Here is a 20728-nt window from a genome sequence, read left to right as displayed (position 1 = left end):
AGGCCAGTGAGATTTTGAGGTTGTTTGGTACTCTGCTTTGTTGCTAAGCCAAAGTTATATCTACAAGGTGAGTGGTTTCATTGGGCATTACCAACTTGAAACTATTTTCAGTTGAGTTCAAACCTACAAGCTTTCAAAGTTTGAAGTCCTAACCCAATAATATAAAATGGCAATAGATACTAGGCTTTCTGAAGGCCATTGTGATTGTATTACTTGAAATATTTGTTGTCCCTTTCTTGGGAGGATATTACATGGTTCCCTGTTGAATTCCAGATTGGCCATGTGCCTTGCTTTGGCCAGTGACATACAAATGGAAATGATGACACCACTTCCAAACAGGAGACCTGTAAGCCATTGAGTACTCCACCATTTCTGTCTTTCCTCTGCTGTGAGATTGCATATATCCCCGATAGTGGCTGCTAGAGTCTCTATAAGTGAAGAATGAGAGATAAATTTCTGTTGTGGGAAGGCATTGAAAGTTAGAAGTGATTTGTTAACAGTATAACCTAGTCTCTTCTAAGTTAAATAGGACATGAGTCACACCTGGAGCCTCCACCATGGTAGGCACACCACCAGGAACATAGTAGGTGCACAGTAAATAACATTTGTGGCAAAATGAAGAAATTGATAGATACCTAGGAAATAACCTTGTTTTTAAATGAGTTATGTTTAGGCTTTGTGATTTGAATACTTACACATTTTAAACATCTTATCTGTGTTACTAGGACTTTAGAGATAGGGTCTCACTATGTTGCCCAGGCTGAAGTGCAGTGGCTGTTGACAGGCATGATCGTGGCACGATACAGCCTCAAACACCTGGGCTCAAGCAGTCCTCCTGCCTCAGCCTCCCAAATAGCTGGGACTACAAGAATGCGCGCACTGCACCTAGCTTATCTTTTTTTAAATATCGAATTCCATATTAAACCATCAAAGGTTTTTGAAATTTACAAGCCGTGCAGGGTGATTATAATCAATAATAACTGTGCATTTTAAAATACGTTAAGGTGCATAATTGGATTGTAATCAACAGATAAATGCTTAAGGGGATGGATAACCCCCATTCTTCATGATGTGCTTATTTCACATTGCATGCCTGTATCAAAACATGCCATGTACCCCGTAAATATATACACCTACTTTGTACTCATAAAAGTTAAAAATAAAAAATTTGTTTCAAGTTGATTGATGATGGAGCAAAAACTGGACATAAAACAACGCAGAGATGTTAACCACATGTAAGATACCTTATGAAATAGGAAGATGGCCATAATAATAGCTTTTCATTAAGAGTTAAGTTGTATTGATGGCTTGTGGCATTACATATCTTCATAGTGCCTTCACATAGACACCTTCCTCTGCAGACTGGTAGAGAAACTGCAAACAAAGCCCCTTTGTAGTGAGATAAGGTGGATGCCCCCCAGTTCCCCCAGCGTGCTAGGCTGTCTCTCCAATGGCATCTCATGAAGCAGCCAGAATATAACCAGTGCATTCAGCTGGACTTCATATAATTTGGATTACATAGATAATGTATGGATTTATTTTTTAACTTGAGTCTTTTTAGATAAGGTTAAAAGTCTCCTTTTATTTTCATCTCTGAATCTAGTCTGTCCTCATACTTCTCCAGAGCCATTTGCTTATTTTTCAATTTAGAAAAAAGCCGTATTACTGTTTGGAGGAGGGGGACTTTTTCTCTTTTTTTTTGAGACAGAATCTTGCTCTGTCATGCAGGCTGAAGTGCAGTGGCGTGATCAGGGCTTACTGCAACCTTGACCTCCTTGGCTCAAGCAATTCTCCCACCTCAGCCTCCAGAGTAGCTGAGACTAAAGGCACAGGCCACCACTCCCGGCTAGTTTTTTTTTTTTTTTTTTTTTTAAAGTAAGAGAGAGAGAAAGAAAAAGAAAGAATAAAAAATAAATTTAAAAAATAGATAAAATAAAAAGAATGAAGGAGAGGAAAAAAGAGGAAGAGGAAGAGGGAGAGAGAATGGGGGTGTTGCTTTATTGCCCGGGCTAGAATGCAGTCTCAAAATGGGTATGCCTGTAATTGTGCTTAATAATAGAGACGTGAGAAAAAAGTGAGGGAAGAAAATAACTAACAAGCAGCCAACCAATATTTCATTTATACCTGTAAACAGGTGTGATGTAGTACTGATAAGAGTGTATATTTTGTGTATTTAAAGTGGAGAGTTCTGTAAGTGTTAATTAAGTCTACTAGTTCCGGATCTGAGTTCAAGTCCTGGATATCGTGTTAACTTTCTGTCTCATTGATCTGTCTGATATTGATGTTGAAGTCTCCCACTATTATTGTGTGGGAGCCTAAGTCTCTTTATAAGTCTTACATATCTGGGTATTCCTGTATTGGGTGCATATATATTTAGGATCTTCAGCTCTTCTTGTTACATTGATCCTTTTATCGTTATATAATATCCTTTTTTGCTTCTTTTGATCTTTATTGCTTTAAAGTATATCAGCAAAAATTGCAACTCCTGCTTTCTATTTATTTATTTATTTTTGCTCTCCATTTGGTTGGTAAATCTTTCTCCATCCCTTTGTTTTGAGTCTTTGTGTATCCTTGCATGTGAGATGGGTCTGGATGTAGCATACCAATGGGTCTTGGCTTTTTTTGCCTGTCTGTGTCTTTGGAGTGGGGGATTTAGTAGATTTAAATTTAGAATTAATAATAATATATGTGAGTTTGATACTGCCATTTAATGTTAGCTGGCTGTTTTGCCCATTAGTTGATGTAAATTCTTGGTTATGTTGGTCCTCTTTATTTTTTGGTATTCTTTAGAAAGGCTGATACTGGTTGTTCCTTTCTATGTGTATTGGTTCTTTCAGACACTCTCATAAAGCAGGCCTGGTGGTGATGAAATCTCTAAGTGCTTGCTTGTTCACAAAAGATTTTATTTTTCCTTCGCTTATGAAGCTTAGTTTGGCTGAATGTAAAATTCTGGGCTGAAAGTTCTTTTCTTTAAGGATATTGAATATTGGCCCCCACTCTCTTCTGGCTTGCAGGGTTTCTGCTGAGAGATCTGCTGTGAGTCTGATAGGCTTCCCTTTATGGGTAACCTGACCTTTCTCTCTGGCTGCCCTCAGTTATTTTCTCTTTCATTTCAACCCTGGTGAATCTGGCGATTATGTGCCTTGAGGTTGGTCTTCTTGAGGAATATCTTTGTGGTGTTCTCTGTATTTCCTGGAGTTGAATATTGTCCTGCCTTGCTAGGTTGGGAAAGTTTTCCTGAATTATCCTGAAGCATATTTTCCAGCTTGGATTGATTCTCTTTGTCACATTCAGGCACACCTATCAAACGTAGATTAGGTCTTTTCATATAGTTCCATATTTCTTGGAGACTTTGCTCGTTCCTTTTTATCCTTTTTTCTCTAATCTTGTCTCGTTTTATTTCATTAAGTTGGTCTTCAACCTCTGATGTCTTTTCTTCTGCTTGATCAATTCGGCTGTTAAAACTTGTGCATACTTCGCGAAGTTCTCGTGTTGTGTTTTTCAGCTCCATTAATTCACTTATATTCCTCTCTAAATTGTGTATTCTTGTTAACATTTCGTCAAACCTTTCTTCAAAGTTCTTAGTTTCTTTGCATTGGGTTAGAACAAGTTCTTTTAATTCCCAGAAGTTTCTTATCATCCACCTTTTGAAGCCTGCTTCTGCTAATGGAACACAGTCTTTCTCCATCAGGCCTTGTTGGAGATGAGATCTTTCTCCATCAGGCCTTCTGTTGCTGATGAGGAACTGTGATCCCCTGTAGAGGGAGAGGCGTTCTGAGTTTGGGTATTCTCAGCCTTTTTAGGCTGGTTTCTTCCCTTCATTATAAATTTATCCATCTGTGGCCTTTATAATTACCATCTTTATAGTTGGGTTTCTGAATGGACGTCCAACTTGTTGATTCCCGGTGCTAAAATGTGAGCAACCCACTGCACCGGCCAAAACAGCAGCGTTATGACTGATGGTGCTTTTCTGACTCTGCACCGAGAACCGCCGCTCCAAGGCAGCGGCAAAACCGCCTCGCTGGCCTCAAGAGTCGTGCTGGCGACCTGTGGGGCCCCTCCGCTGGGAATCTCCTGGTGCGTGAGTGACAAAAATTCGACTGAGAATGTGGCGTCCTCTCGTTCTCTGCGCTTTCACTGGGAGCTGCAATCCCGAGCTGCCAGTGATCAGCCAACTTGGATCGTTCTCCAGTTTTTTTTTTTTTTTTCAGCAGAGATGAAGTCTCGCTATGTTGCCCTGGCTGTTCCTGAACTCCTGAGCTCAAACGATGCTCCCAAAGTGCTTGTTTCTGTTTTTTTGCAAAAAGTTATTATATTTTATGTCTGGTTTTATGGCTTGCTGTTTTCATTAGAAAATATATCTTAGAGATCTGTCCATGATGTTACAGAAAGATCTAGCTCATTTAATTTAACTGTCATGGAGTATTCCATAGTATAAATATATTACAGTTTACTTAGCCATTGCCTTGCTGATAGAGCTGTATCTAGAATCTTTTAAAGAATTTATTGCTTCTCATTGAATGATTACAGTGTCTTGCATAGCTGGGCAAAGGACTCATAAGAATCCTAGCACAACCTGGTTTGACAAGTTCATCCGACTGTATGGATGAGTGCTGTTCATCAGAGTGAACTGAAGTGTTACACTGCAGATCAAAAATTAATTGGCATCACCAAAAGTGGAATTTCTTTCACTCTTTCTTAGAAAAGGAAACATCCAGCAAGACCCGTATGGTCAGAGGCCAAGTGTGAACCTAAGCCCAAATGGAGAGTGAGCCAGGCAGATCCAGCAGCCTTAGAGGGGCGTGGCAGCCTTGCTGAGTACATGATACACAATGTAATAATTACGGTGGTCCCCAGGTTACATGCAATCAGCCTAATCATATGGCCTGGTTTTGGTAATACTCTCATGTAGGGCACGTTGGGAGCCAGATGTAGGGCTGAGTGCCCCACAGGGTCGTGGGGTGAGCCTTATGCTGTGCTGAGGCGCAGGATCCGAGAAATAAAGAGACAGGACACAGAATTACAAAGAAAATGCAGCTGGGCTCGGGGGTCCACGCCACCTATAAGCGGCGAGCGGCAGGCGAGGCCCCGAATGTCCAGAAGCATGAGTATTTATCGTGTATAGGTTAGGGGGTAGGGCAGTGAGTGAAATCATCTTTAAGGTTAGTGATAGGGTGGTGAGCAATAAAACATAGGGTCCACCCCCATTAGGTCACCTAGGCCAGGAGGTGGACAGCGCACAGCAAGGGGCCCGTTCCCACGAAGGCAAGGGCCCTGTTCCCACGAAGGCAAGGGCCGTGTGCAGTAAGGGCGTTCAGTGTGCGATGCTTCTATCTATGGGAAACTACTTCTAAGAAGATTTATGAGAGGATGCTTTAAGTCACATAGCAGTGACAGAGCTGTCAAGGTTACCGCCACCTTCTGGCAGCTTCCAATGAATTCTATGGGAAGATGCTTTTCAAGCAGCACAGTAGCAAGAGCTGATAAAGTTCACAGTCACCAAGGTGGGTTGCCGTTCTAAGGGCAGCCTTCCGCAAGAACTGGAGCAAGGTCCTACAACTCCTTTATCAGGAGGAGTGGCTCTCGCCCCCAGCCTGCCATACAGCAGGTATCTTTACGATACTGAATGCTGCCGCCTGGGCCATGGATTCTTGTCCTGGTATAACTGTTTTTCTCTTAATTCATGCTCTGCACTGTATCTGCTCTAGGCATTTCTCAGGTTATAAGCTGCTTATTCATTAATTCATGCTCTGTACTGTGTCCACTCTAGGTGTTCCTCTGATTATGAACTAAGATATAGGCATATATGTAGGGATATATTCTTTAGGCACTCATACTATCAACTATTATGTGATTATATATAGAGGATTATATAAAGGGAGACTTCAAGCCCTATTTCTATAAACTAATATATGATTATGTAAAGGATTATATAAAAGGAAATAGCTGAGTAGTAACACTATAAAGTGAGATATTCCTCAAGCCCTAACTGTGCCAGGGCTCTGCTTAGCTCTCATTCCTCGGTGCCTATATGGGGGGTTACCCACACTCTCATGGTGACCAAAAATTTTTTAAATTGGTACTTTGTTATATCACAGAGTTAAAAAAAAAAAAAAAAGACTGCTTTCTAATTCCTTAAATTTCTTAAGAAATTTAAGATTGCAGTAACGATGCTAGATTTGCCTTTGGAGCAGTGTTTTGGGTGTTTCTCATATAGTCAGCATGTGAGTGACATTTAGACCCAAGCTTGGCTTACAAGCATGATTCATGAGAACATATCAGATGGTGACAGCAGAGCATCTTCCTTAGCACTCTTTAGAGGGGAGCAGCTTCAAGGAGCCCCACCGTTCTGGCTGCTGAGGAAGTCATACCTCAGAATTTCTGTTGGTTAAAAACAGTTTTTCTCAGAAACTCTTAAAGCCTGAACCCCTAGCTCTCAATGATAGACAGTTTGGTCCTTCAAGAGAAACCTATGGGGCGTTTTGGAGGCATTCACATAGGGGTGGAAAATTCAAGCCAGGATGACCTCTAGCCAAAACGCTGCCATTATTTTACTCATTGCATTAAAAGCACATGCGCAGTGATGTCAATTCAAATGAACATCTTCATCAAAAAACATCTCTGGTTGCCTGCCTCCTGGTGTGAAGGGAACATTAACTCCTCCAGGGATTTCACACTGCACACGGCTAGATTAGTCTCCAGCCTTGACTACTGCGTTTGCAAACTTACCTGGAATATGCCTTCCAGATGGTTATAGACACAACAAGAATGCATCTAGGAAATGTAAAGTCCCGTCAGCATCAAATTCTGCACAGTGGAGATCCATGCGTTTATTCTAACAAATTGCAAATGATGGTGATAATGATGACGGTGATATAGATTTTGAAAAATCTTGGTAGAAATGTTGAGAAATGTTTCCAAGGAAGACTAATTAAGTTTCTATATTATAAAACAAAGAAATGAGAAACAGGCCAGAAACAGGATGCTTTCAATAGAATTTGAATTTTTCACTTGTCTTTTTTTTTTTTTCCCCCTAAGTAGTCTAGATTTAGATTTGTGGGTTAGACTTTATTTGTGCCTATGAGAAGTGATTAGCTCAAAACGTTCATTTTTTTCTCCCCACCACATATATGACAAGTGCCTAAGCTGTATTTTTCCCTCTTTCATTATAATATAATGTCAGGCTTGTGACATATGACAGCAGGTTTCACACTCCACTTAATGAGAGGCTGTCAGTTCCTGAAGAAGGAAAAAGGAAGATTAACGTGCATTTCACTAAAAAGGAAAATGTTATTAAGCTGGTAACAGTGAAGACTTGGTGTGCACCAGACATTTCTTTGTGGCCCTAAGTGTAGCCACTCTTGCTATAACTTCTCTGTGAGATGACTCTACAACCCTTTGGTGCACAGTGAAAAGGTGTGCTTTGTAAAGGATTTAGTACACATTTATTGAAGGCCTACCACATAGGAGATAAAATGATTTCAGAGGATACAAAGACAGACTTCTTCTACATTCAGGTAGTTTTGTAGTTGGAGAGGAACCTATTAATGTCTCTTTCCCCTTTTTGCCTTGGTTTCTAGGAAGCTCAGAGATAAAGTTAATACTTAATGTTAATTCTCAGTTTTTTTTTTTTTTTTTNCCTCTGCTCTAACTTCCTTTCCCCATAAGCAATGGATCAAAAAACTAAAATAAATTTCTATCATTTATCAAGTCAATGGATACAATACAGACTTCATGCTGGTTTTCTTTTTGAAAGTTTATTAAAAAAAAAAAAAACCCTATACCTTTTATATTTTACATTCACCTCTCAGAATATTTAATGGTACCCATTAATGATATTATAAAAAAGACCACCAGCTGCTTGAAATGGCTGCAAATTTACCATGTTCTGGCATTAAAGTGACTTCAACTCTCTGGAAAAATTGGTGTCATAGTAAGCATCATGCTTTAGGACCTCTCTTTCCTCTCTGTTAGACTGTCATGTCAGTCCTCCATGTGTGGGAGGTGAGAGATAAATGATGAAAAGTTAAAGGGGAGGTGGACAGAATCATAATTATCCTAAGTGGCAGAATGTGTTAAGTGACATGCAAAAGACAGTAAAATGCTCTGGAAGGTCAGACGAAGGAGATAAATTGTATCTGGTATTGACATCTGGGGAGACTTCCTGGAAGAGGAAGGAGACTTTGATACTGACTTTTCAGGTGTTTCAGCAGGTGGAGGCCTGGCAGGTGGAGGCAGCAGCTGAAATGAAGACACAGATGAGAGATGCCAGGGCGCCACCTGGGACTCTCCGGAGAGAAAGATCGCATGTAGAGGTTTATAGATGTAGGAAAGGATCCTGAGGCTGCTCTGCTCATTTGCATGATGAATTTGATGAATTTGGCAGCTCTCAGTAGACCTACTCTTGGGCCAGTGGGGGCAGCTTGTGCCCTGGTGTTGTGGTGTTCACCTTGTCTGTCCATCCAGGTCCCAGGCATCACCTGGAAGCCCCAAGCCTTACCCACCTTTCAATCCCTCACGGCCCAGGCTGGTGCCACACTCTGCCTGAGCTCTCATTCAGCCTCTGCCTTGAAATGACTTTGTTTTGGAAACCAGGTCAGAACGGTTTGGAAACAGCAGTGTGTTTCCTTTACTTAGAGAAAAGCATCCGAATTCTGCTTTTCAGATAAATCTTTAGACTCGTCCTCCCACGACTCCTTAACATGAGATCCAGTGGGTTATCTATTGAATGAAGAAGTAACAGATGTTCCTTTGATGCTGTTCTACTTGAGTTCGTGGTATTTCACCGGCCTATTACTGTATTCCCCAGTCAGTGAACAGTATATTTAATGCCTGTGTGGTACAGTAAATGCTCTTGCATTGGAATTATGCATATAAAATCTGATGAAACGCTGAAGTCGGTAGTTTAGTTAATGGTATTGTAACATTGTCCTGGTTCTGCAAATGTGCGGTGGTTATATAAGACGTTATCACTGGGGAAGCTGGATGAAGAGTATGCAGGAACAGCCTGTACTATTTTTTGCAAATTCTTGTGAGTCTTAAATTATTTCAAATTAAGTAGCTTAAAAAAAAAAAAAAGAATTAAAGAGATGATCTAGTCCAGTTGTTTTCATCTTTAATTTTAGCAGCAGTCTCCCCCTGCTGCCTTCTCCTGTCCCCATCCTCAGACGCTTAGGCACCACCTGACATCTTAAAAATGCTGATCCCACCCAATACGTTTAGGTTCCAGAGGAGGAAATCAGGGCCCAAAGAAGTCAAATGCATTACTATTTAGAGGCTATTGATAGAAACACAGCGAGCCTGGGGAGTTTTTTAGGACGAGTTGCTCTCTGCAGATCTTCATGACTCACAGCTTGTCGCTAAGACTGTGGTTTCTTTTGTCAGACTAGGTGAGATTAATTAGACTGGAAAAGAGTTTCCATGCTCCTGCATCCCATTGCTGCAGTGCAAGAAATGGCATCATCCACATGGTTGAGGCAGTGCAAGAGGCGGTTTGGGTTAGCAGACGGTTTCGCGAAACACCGCTCAGGGCGTTTGCCAAGAGGACTGGCTTGAAAGCCCAGGCATGGGGCGCGGAAGATAGGCAGGCCGTGCCCAGGAGGAAGTCCCTTGCCTTCTGCCAGCTTGGCCTTCACTCTGACCACCTATGAAGCCTGAGGGCGATTAGGTGTCCTGTTCCTCCCCATCCAGGGCCAACTCACTGATGTATTTTGGGGAAACCCTGGGCACCTTGAAGTTTGTTCCTAAGGATAATGTAATAATAATAATGATAAGAATAATTGCTTATATTTGTCTAGGGATTTTCAGGTTGCAAAGCCTTTCTCTTATATTCCCTAAGTTGGGTGTCACCCCTTGCCCATGACACAGGCATATTGGTTTTATTTCTGATTATAAATAAATGATGTGACTTTTCCAAAATAAGAGTTTTCGCCCGGACTGGGGTCAGAACACAGGTTTCCACAATCCTGCTAAGTGCTCTTCTCATAAGAGACTCTTTTTCTAAACAAAGATCTCGGTTATGGTAAAGCACCCATGCACACTTGCTCATCAACAAACAGCTGCTGCTATTATTACTACTGTTATTGTTGTAATTCATAGGCAGGGTCTTTGGCCATGTGTAATTTTGGGGTGTGACGACTCCAAGACTTGCCGGTTCTCCAGACTTAGGCAGGAGGTGGAGCAATGGTTTCCTCTCTTCCTACACTTCCAAACGGTGAGAGCCGGAAGGCGCCATATGGCTTTTGGAGTAAGCCTTGGGTTTTCCTGAAAAGTGAGTTCCCTGTGTGCCATGTCAGTGGAGATCTATGTGACAGCCAACTGGTATGACATCCACGCTGGGGCTGCCTGGCTCCGGAGGGCTGTGTGTGATCTGCCATTTTTTATTTATTTAGTGTCATTTGTTAATGCCTCATTTCTGCAGGGAAAACAGGTTGTTTCGTTTTCCCCTGGCATCTTCTGTGCCCTCCACAATGTAGGACACAACCTTTCTTGTCAACATGGGTACCTTTAATTGGAGCTGGCACCAGCCTGCTCCCTGAACATTCTGCCTGTTGTCCTGGGATCCTGGGAAAGTTGGTGGGCTTCCCTAATGGTGGAAGTCTAAGGGCATACTTCAGACCGTAGACACAGCTACTGCTTTCTAGAAGAAATAAGCTGTCAAGGAAGATGTTGATTTTTCACACCCCGAGAGAGACATTTAGGAGGCAAACTACTGAACTGCCTCAAGAATATCATTAATCATCTGTACACAGAGGAGTACCTAGCACCTGTGACACATTTCCTAAATATTTGTTGAACGACCTTGCAAAGTAGTGGTTTCCCAGCCTTTAGTGTGTCCTCCAACACAAGGATCACTGGCAGGATCTGCTCCAGTGCAGACTGTGAGGCCCCACCCCCAGAGTTTCTGATTTGTTTGGTCTGGGAAAGGACTAAATACTCTGCCTTGTTTTTGCAGGGTGGGTGGGGGAACAGAGTCTCACTCTGTTGCCTAGGCTGGGCTTTTTTTGTTGTTGGAAGGGGACAGAGTCTCTGTTGCCTAGGCTGGAGTACAATGGCACGACCTTGGCTTACTGCAACCTCCACTTCCCAGGTCCAAGTGATTCTTCTTCCTCAGCCTCCCGAGTAGTTGGGATTACAGGTGCCTGCCACCATGCTCGGCAAATTTTTTTTTTTTATTTTTTTTTTAGAGACGGGGCTTCAACGTGTTGGCCACATGTTGGCCAGGATGGTCTTGATCTCCTGACTTCGTGGTCTGCCCACCTTGGCCTCCCAGAGTGCTGGGATTACAGGCATGAGCCACCATGCCCAGCCAATACTATGCCTTTCTAACAAGTTCCTAGTGATGTGATGCTGTGGAGAGGAACCACACTTTGAAAACTTCTGTCCTAAAGCAAGGCTTGGCGAACTTCCTAAAAGGGCCAGATAGTAAATATTTTAGATTTTGTGGCCCACACAGCCTCACTCAACTCTGCCATTGTAGCCAAAGAAAATATGTAAATAAAGGAGCGTGCCTGTGTTCCAATAAAATTTTATTTACAAAAACAGGTGTTGGACTTGTTTTCAAAAAAAAGAAATTGTGTTGCAAATGTAAAAATTTGTTGTAAAGATGTTAAGAGCCAGATCCTTATTCTGGGTAGATTTCCAAAAGCTCTTGGGATGGGAATCCAGTGTTGGTCACGTCGTAGGTCTGTGCTCTCTTAAGCAGCACAAACATAAAACTTGGAGAGATACAGAGGCTTGCGTTGTTCCTGTGCAAGGGTGGTGTGCAAATGGGTGAAGCGTTTCATATAAATAAAATCTGAGGTCTGATGTTCGTTAGTCATATGATTTGGGGAAGGTCATTACGTCTTTTAAAACATAATTAAAACATCTTGTAATTATGCAGTGAAAAGTAGGGGGAATCCTCACTTGTATAAACACTGGGTGGTGCACGCATGAGTGGTTTACTATTCTTTATACTTCTCTGTATTGAAATATTTCAGATTCTCAAATCTATGTCTTTAAAAAGTAGTCATAACAAGTCTTTGACATATATGTGGCGTAGGCTTTAGGTTCCATAGTCAACCAAAATGTGAATTATCTTATAGTTAGAATGACCTTTGGAATTCCCCTAAATCACCACCACCGAGGCCCTCAGAAAGTCAGTGGCCAAGAATATTGTACTTTGTGTCACTTTGCATTTGAGAAAGCCTGGGTGAAAGGATAGTTCAAGTGTAGCGTGTCTGCGGTACACCTCCGGATCTCCTGCCCTTCCCCAGACCCCGCTCTTCTGAGGTCTTGCTTGAATCAGTGGATGGACACCCTGCCTTTACAGCTGCTCAGGCCACAAAGAGTGATTCAAGAGGAAAAACTTAAAGGTAACATGCTTAGAAGAGTGCCGTATCACAGGGTAGGCAGGCACCATTCAGGTAGTGCAGACAAGCGCCTCTGCTTCTGGGGCCTTTGTTTGTTTATTTATTTATTTTAAGATAGCATCTCACTCTGTTGGTCTGCCAAAGTGCTGAGAACTTTTATCTATTAATAAATAGAGCAGGGCAGGTGTGGTGGCTCAGACCTGTAATCCCAGCACTTTGGGAGGCGGGTGAATCACCTGTGGTCAGGAGTTCGAGACCAGCCTGAGTAACATGGTGAAACCCCATCTCTGCTAAAAATACAAAAAAGCCAGGAAAAAAAAAAAGCCAGGAGTGGTGGCAGGCGCCTATAATCCCAGCTACTCGGAAGGCTGAGGCAGGAGAATGGCTTGAACCTGGGAGGTGGAGGTTACAGTGAGCCGAGATCATGCCATTACACTCCAGCCTAGATGACAGAGCGAGACTCCATCTCAAATAATAAACAAACAGAAGCCCCAGAAACAGAGGTGCTTTTCTGCACTACCTGCATGGTATCTACCTACCCTATGATAGGCACTCCTCTAAGCATTTTACCAAGACTGACTCGTGTTGTCCTTATTTTTAATAACCACATAAGACAGATGCTGTTAATGTCTCAGCTTACAGATGAGGCGGAAAAGATAAATCATTCGTCCAAGGCCATGCCTGTGGGAAGTAGCAGAGCTGGAACCTGAACTCCGGCTGTGACTCCAGAGTCTACGCTTTTTAAACACAGTGATCTTCTGTATATGATTTTGCCTCCCTATCCATAATCTGTCTGTGAATTAAGGAACAAAAGCTTAAAATCGAAAGAAAAAAAAAAAGATGTCTGGTTGCACCTTCAGTGCTCTGGGTGGTATGCTAGAGAAGGGAATGAAATTGCAGTGGGCTATGGGGAGGCGTAATGTCAGCGCCTTTGCAGTTTTCATTTGACTGTGCTGAGTTTCCCTGTACAAAAGCATAAAATACTTTGGAGATGGTGCAGAAGCAGGAAAATGTACCTGTCCATTTGGATATAGATCTGGGTTCACAGTGTATTGTATTTCTGGATACCCTGTCTGAGACGAGATCTCCTGAATGATCCATTTAGGGTTGTTCTGTTCAGCTTCACAACCACACCAATTTTGTGTCTACTGGTGCCTGCACTAGGCAGTGGGGAGGCAGGGATGCCAAGTTGTTTAAAATACTGTGCTTCCCGCCAAGGGCTTTGACAACTCCAGCTCCAGAAGTAATAGCTTTGGTGGAAACCGTGGTCTGTGCAAATTTCACCACATAAAGAGAGGAAACATAAGTATTTGTCATATTAAAACATGATGTGGGCCAGGCGCTGTGGCTCACGCCTGTAATTCCAGCACTTTGGAAAGCTGAGGCCAGTGGATCACCTGAGGTCAGCAGTTTGAGACTAATCTGCTCGACATGGTGCAACCCCATCTCTACTAAAAATACACAAATTAGCTGAGCTTGGTGGCGGTGCCTGCAATCCCAGCTACTCAGAAGTCTGAGTCAGGAGAATCGCTTGAACCCGGGCGGCAGAGGTTGCAATGAGCTGAGATCACGCCACTGTACTCCAGCCTGAGCAACAGAGCAAGACTCTATCTCAAAAAACACCAAAAACAAAAACATGCAGCAAAGTAGCCACCACCCATTGTGAGACTCCAGAGAACGATGCACAATCTGGTGTTATCAAACCTTGACGTGGGGCTGGGAGTGGTGGGGCCCGAGCTTGGCTTAATCTAAAAACATGGTCCTTTCATGACTGGAATGAGCACTGTGCTTCTTCTCCCCCCAGGACCCCAGGAGCAAGCACAAGTTCAAAATCCACACTTACGGAAGCCCCACCTTCTGCGATCACTGTGGGTCGCTGCTGTATGGACTTATCCATCAAGGGATGAAATGTGACAGTAAGTAAGTTTTCTTTCCCAGTTCATAGCCAGGCTCTGTAGCTCATGCTCAGGGTTTGCTGAGCAAGGAAGGCTCAGTAACTTTTCAACACCAACTCTTCAACACAGAGAATTAGTTCAGATATACACCAGACTGACAAAGTGTAGAATCTTCCACTGTCGAAGTTCCAGTGTATTAAACTACTTGACTGCCTCAGTATGAACCCCAAAAAAGCACTCTTGCTGTCCCCTTTTTTATTATTATTATTATTTTAGTGGCAGAAATCTTCAATCACTATAAAATGTAGCCTAGTCAAACCCCAAAGAAGAGTCCCACCTCCAGATTCCACATTTGGTTAAGCTTCAAAATAAGCTGAGCAACCGTAGTCATTATCTTCCTGTGTCTTTAATTAGTGGTTGGACTGTGGAAAAATCCAGTAGGCTTTCCTTAAAACTGAAACCCAAATGAACATAACAACCAGGATAGCATCTTACTTAAAACTTCATTCACCCTGCGTGTTTATGGACAGATCAAATGTGTATCAGCCCAGCACAAGACACAGGACCGTTGACAAGCAAGACACCAGCCCTTTTCTGTTACTTTTTGTTCTGTGTGTATCTCCATCAACTACCAGGACAAAAGAAAAGCAACTTTTTGCTTTGATCATTCTTAAAGTGTGAGATTCCTCAGGCTATGTTTGTTTAAATACAGGTTGATACTTTTAGGACTGGGGAAAGTTAATTGCCCAGCCTGATTTTCTAATAGAGCGGGAAGCATTATGGAAATTTCAGCCCATTGCCATTGGCTAATGACTATTATGACAGCCAGAAGCTGACATTTGTATTTTACATGGAGCAAACTATTAAAAAAAAGAACATAAATGGGCATCATAGAGTAGATGGAGAGTTTCTTAGGACACAGAGATTCTTTACCTTACAGAGTTATACAGCATAGCAACCAAATGCAATGTTTGCTTGCTTCAAGAAACCCTAGGATTCCAAAGACATGGTTTTCAGGGGTTCCTCAAGGGCTTACAACTTACATGCCTTTGTAAATATATTTTCACTACTTTAAAACTGGGAACAAAATAAATACTTGAATGTGTTACGTTCTCAGCCTTCACTCCTGGGACGAACTTGCAATCAGGTTTCTCCTGCAGCATCCACTTCACTGAAGAGCCGGCTGGGATCAGCAAGCATGCTGTTAAACCTGTTCCTGTTTGTACATAGTTTTTTGTATGAATCAGGATTTTTGGATGCTGTGCCACTTCAACAACATGCAAAAATTAATGAGATGTGGAGGCTGGCCTGAGACATCAACTTGCATCCCTAACAACTGGTTTCAAAATTGTGTTTGTATCAGAGGGCTTTCTTGGCGATCCTTGAATGTCTTTATAACACGTAATTGGCACAAATTTGCATTTGTTAGCTGAGTTTATGCTAATAAAATAACACTCATCTGGTTTACAAAATTAGATTCTGCTTAGATTTGTTTGCAGAATGGTTTCCATTACTAAAAAATTTTGAAAACCGCTGACCCAGACCAATACTTTTTTCTTTTGTTTTCTTTTAAACTCTTTTTCTTGGGAGTCTCAAGGCTTCTGTGGCTGACGCCTGTGCTCCTCCCTGGAGAGAGGAGGAAAACAAGCAGATGAGCCCTAGAACTGCAACCCCCTACCGTCCTTAACTTCTGCAGCGAGAAAGCCTCTTTCCATGCCCTTCCACGTTGTATGATTGCAGTCCTAGATAGAGTTCCATTTGGGATGGGGCAGGGCCTGGCAGGGAGTCAGCATCAACAACCTGGGTGGGCCACCTCTCATTTTATAGAGTTAGAAATGAAATTAGAACAAATGAGCTTCCCAAGTTAGACGGCTGGCCGGGTGCACTTTCACCTCCCCACCCTCCCCGTTTCCTGTGTGCTTTCCAGACCCTCTGGCATTTACGTCCTTCAAATTGCAAATTTTGCCCAGACACTTAAAGGTATGACTTGGTTAAGGCAAGTGATATTCAGAACACAGCTTTTCAAGAGCCTTTATATTGGCTAAATTCGAGGTGCACAATTTTGAACAGTTAGCCTTGGAAATAGAAGCCTAACAGAATCCAAGTTTGTGAATTAGCTGATTGCCCTTTCTTCAGTGTGTCCATTATTCGGCTGTCAGTGTTTAATCCGAGCAATATACATTATTCATGATGCTTTTTGCAATTTACTTTGTCGGGTTAAACACTCAAAATGAAGTGGATCGGAAAGCCCCACCCTGATGAATTCGGAATAATCTTATTAGCTTCCTGGCCAGGAGTTGTGAGGATTCTACTGACCATCCCTCTTTCTGGTTGCCTGAAGGTACCAGGACAATAGAGCTGGAACACCTACACTCAGTCTTCTGTTTGTTTCCGGTGCACAGGGTTCTTTTCAGGGCTTCTTTGGTTCATTGCAATAATACTGATCTTTTTTTATCCTCCCCCTGTCTCACCCACATAATGTCAGCTGTAAGGAATGGCTTATCACACTAGGCTTGTATTTGTTTTACTTGGAATAATATTTAAATATTTGAAGACAGGTTTAAAATATCAAATACAAGTTCTTTGGGGGGAAAAACACAGGGAATGTACTTAAAACTTGTTGAAAATACAAGGTTAGCTGAGGAAAGGAAAATTTAATGAATTTTCTGTATTCAGTCCTCAGATTTTCACTCTTTCTCAGTGGTAAACCCAGAAAGGCATATAGAATTCACTAGCAAAAAGCATCCTGTGTTTAAGTTGGGTGCAGTGGTTCACATCTGTAGTCCCAGTGCTTTGGGAGGCCCAGGTGGGAGGACCGCTTGAGCCCAGGAGTTCAAGGCTGCAGTGAGCTAGGATTACGCCACTGCATGCCAGCCGGAGTGACAAAAGGAGACCCTATCTCAAGAAAAACAAAATCCTATGTTTAAAATTTTTATATGATTTTGCTTCTGTGTACATAAAATATTAGTTAAGCTGAGCTTTGTACACATTCACCTGTGTGAATTTTGTATACTGTTAAATATTTGAAACAGTCACGGAAGGCCAAGCCGGGATATTTTGCTTCAGTGAAGATTGAACAAATATGGTATGGGTATTTTAAGGATATTGTCACTCACATTAAGCCTGTGCTGTATAGGACATCTGCTAACAGTTCTTTATGTCACCAAAAACATGATAGCAAAGTATCGAGTTGGGGGTAACTCGTTTTCACTTCTGCTCATGCACCAAAACACTGAGGGGCGGTGGTTGGAGCCCATATGCCCAGCTTACCCTCTGCTTTCTTGATTCACAGCCTGCGACATGAACGTTCACAAGCAGTGTGTCATCAATGTCCCCAGCCTCTGCGGAATGGATCACACAGAGAAGAGGGGGCGGATTTACCTAAAGGCTGAGGTTGCAGATGAAAAGCTCCATGTCACAGGTGAGGCTTGCTCATCCCGGAGCAGCACTGTGGAGAGGCATTTGGATGAAGGTCACACTGTTATTCAGGCAGGGTGGGGGCTAGGCTGGGTGCTCTGAGGCCTCTGGAGAGGCAGTCAGCCTGGTGGAACCATCACTGTCTGGGAGCCCTGCAGCCCTCCAAACCCTCACCTCAATACACCTCCCAGGAGACGGGTCTGCATGCCCAAATCCCCAAATACTCAATGTCACACAAAGTCACAACCCCTGTGTGGACTGGACTATTCTGACAGCATGGCCTGTGTACTTTCCTCCCAGCGACAGGGGGTCGGGGGAGCCAATTAATCAAAATGCCGTTGGAGGGGATGGAACTAGGGCAAGGGGAGGTGGATGGATGGATGATTCAGGTGTTCTGTGGCATTGCGCTGTGATGGCCCGATAAATCCACCTCAGCAACAGCAACAGCCGATGAGTGCTTTTGCTTCCTCTATGTTAGGTATGGTGCTAGGAACTTCACATCGATTAATAGTTTAGGCCTGACACCTAGTGGGGCATTAGCCTCATCTTCCAGAAAAGGCAACTGAGGCACAGAGAGACCAGTAACTCCTAGTGTTAGAGTTAGTGAGGAGCTGGAATAGGAACCGAGGCATTGGACTCCAGTTACTGTACTTGTAATTACCACACCTCCTACAGACAGCCCAGTACAGGACGGAAATTCCCTATCCACAGGCCTGGTGACTTCCTCCTCTGGGTGGTTTCTGGGTGGGCTCTGCCACAGCATGGCTTTTCCTTTGGTTTTCGCACCAAATCCACTTTCGGTTAATCGGCACAGTCTGTCAAGTTATCCTGGAGTCATATTGGCCTAGAATGCATTCTGTGTCCTCAAGATGACTTGAGTCCTCTGTACCATGACCCACTCTATGTTAGCATATGGTTCAACTCTCAGCCATCCGCCTAGTTCCCTGTACTTGGGGGTCCCTGAGGGACCAACTGTATATATTACTCTTGTTGACAAGGACGTTTATTTTCATTTGATCAGCAAAGGTATCTTCCATTTGTATCTAGGAATTTGAAGCTATCATTAACATAATCTATACTGTTTGTAGATGACAGAAAATATCATAGAAGAAGGGCTTGGAGGATCTGTTTAAGAAAAAAGGAGGAAGGCGGTGGGTTCCAAAGAAAGGCTTACTTTTGGAAACATCCTCACATTTTTCCTTTGAAAAATAAGCAAATGTTCTAACCAGGACTGTCCCCTCAGGTTAGAACTTAGAGAACACCAAAGGATTTCAAGGTATCACTAGGAGAGAGTTACAGTTTCCCTTTGGATAACCTTGAAACCACCTATAGCTGATGGTCAAAATGGAATTGGGAGTGAAATCCCTATCATAGACACAGAGTCCCTTCTGACTTTTTGTAGTTCGGAGAAATTCTTTTATTTCCTCAAGACTATCTCTGTTGCGCCATTTTTCATTTGGGGCTGTGGCTCTCACCTGCATTTCTATTGCTTTGTAATGGGCTGATGCTGTCCTTAGAATCCACTCTGCCTTTGTCTACACTGACAGCCAGGAGTCCTCTGACTGGGCACCGATGCTCTCTGCCCAGAGGAAGATGCTGTTCCTCGGGCGCCATGAGACCCCTCTGTGACATCGCAGCTTTGCTCTTGTTTCTCTTTTCTACTAAGGCTTCCACATTGTCAAAACCGTGTATGGGGGGAGCAGATGATGTAGTCCAGGGAGAAATTACCATAAAACCTAGTCTCCAGCCAGGCACGGTGGCTCACACCTGCAATCCCAGAATTTTGGGAGGCTGAGGCAGGCGGATCACGAGGTCAGGAAATCGAGACCATCCTAGCCAATATGGTAAAACCCCATCTCTATTGAAAATACAAAAACTAGCTGGGCAGGGTGGTGCGCACTTTCAGTCCCAGCTACTCGGGAGGCTGAGGCAAGAGAATCACTTGAGCACAGGGGGCGGGATTGCAGGTAAGCCGAGATTGCACCACTGCACTTCAGCCTGGGCAGCTGAGTGAGACTCCATCTCAAAACAAACAAACCAACCAACCTAGTCTCCTTAGGTGGTGAGGGATCAAGGAGCATAAAGTAGAATGCCTACGGGGTAAACATTTCTGTGCTTTTCTTACCTTTTCCTTTATTTCCAAAGCTACTGCTGTTAGCAATAGAGTAGGCATCACAGGTGAATATTCAGAGTTTAATTATGGGTTTCCATGTGGTTACCTTATGGCTCGCTGTAAGGCAAGAACACCTGGACAGAGCATTGAAATGTTTAGCTGGCATTCTTTGTGTTTCTAGATAAAGCAAAACACGCACTGTGCATGCCAGACATGCCCCGTGCCTTCTTCTGTAATGAAAGCAGCAACCATAAGGTACTGCCTGAACCTTTCAGTCTCTCTTGTAAGAGCCTTGCAGATCTAAAACTGCACAGAGAGGCACAGATGCCCTGGCTGGGGTGGCACAGGTACTCAGGTGGAAGAGAAAGGTCGGGCCTCATCATGCTAGAGCTTACATCAGGCTAATTCCTCTACCATTGCCAAGGGTTGAACTTGACTCACAATTGTAGAATCGGCTTAAAGAGCAATACCTTTCCCCGAGTTGGACATCGACTTTTTACATGTGAAAGCCAGCCAGCATTACTTACAGCACCTATCTAGGCCAAGTCCCTTGAGAATTAGTTTAAAAATTTTTGTAGAGCTATAGCTCCACTCTAGGGATGTGAATTCAGCAAGTGTAATAATAATAATTATGTCTTATTCCATTCAGGCTGCGATCATAAAATACCTTAGACTGGGTAACTTATAAATAATAGGAATATATGTATCACAATTCTGGATTCTGGGAAGTTCAAGTTTGAGGCCCTAGAAGACTCAGTGTCTGGTGAAGGCACTGTCTCAGCTTCATAGATGGCACTTCTCACCGTGTCCTCACATGGCAGAAGGAAGGCAGGCTGTGTTCCCACATGGTGCTAGGGGCAAACATGCTTCCTGTCATCTCTCTCTTTTTTTTTTTTTTCAGACAGCGTCTCACTCTGTCACCCAGGCTGGAATTCAGTGGCATGATCTTG

At 43.0% G+C, this 20728-nt stretch overlaps 1 protein-coding gene across 1 annotated transcript in view; it reads left to right on the top strand.

Moving 5' to 3' along the window:
- PRKCA (protein kinase C alpha) overlaps positions 1–20728 on the top strand; it is a 486225-nt gene that overhangs the window by 316614 nt on the left and 148883 nt on the right. Inside the window, exons 4-5 of the mRNA XM_017497307.2 lie at positions 14158–14269; positions 17541–17669. Of these exons, the coding sequence (XP_017352796.1) occupies positions 14158–14269; positions 17541–17669 (241 nt within the window). The remainder of the gene's footprint in view (positions 1–14157; positions 14270–17540; positions 17670–20728) is intronic.

The sequence above is a fragment of the Cebus imitator genome, unplaced genomic scaffold (assembly GCF_001604975.1).
Source record: "Cebus imitator isolate Cc_AM_T3 unplaced genomic scaffold, Cebus_imitator-1.0 Scaffold229, whole genome shotgun sequence".
NCBI classification, from domain to species: Eukaryota; Metazoa; Chordata; class Mammalia; order Primates; family Cebidae; genus Cebus; species Cebus imitator.
Note: the sequence above shows the minus strand (reverse complement) of the source record. Positions and strands in the feature narration are given on the sequence as shown.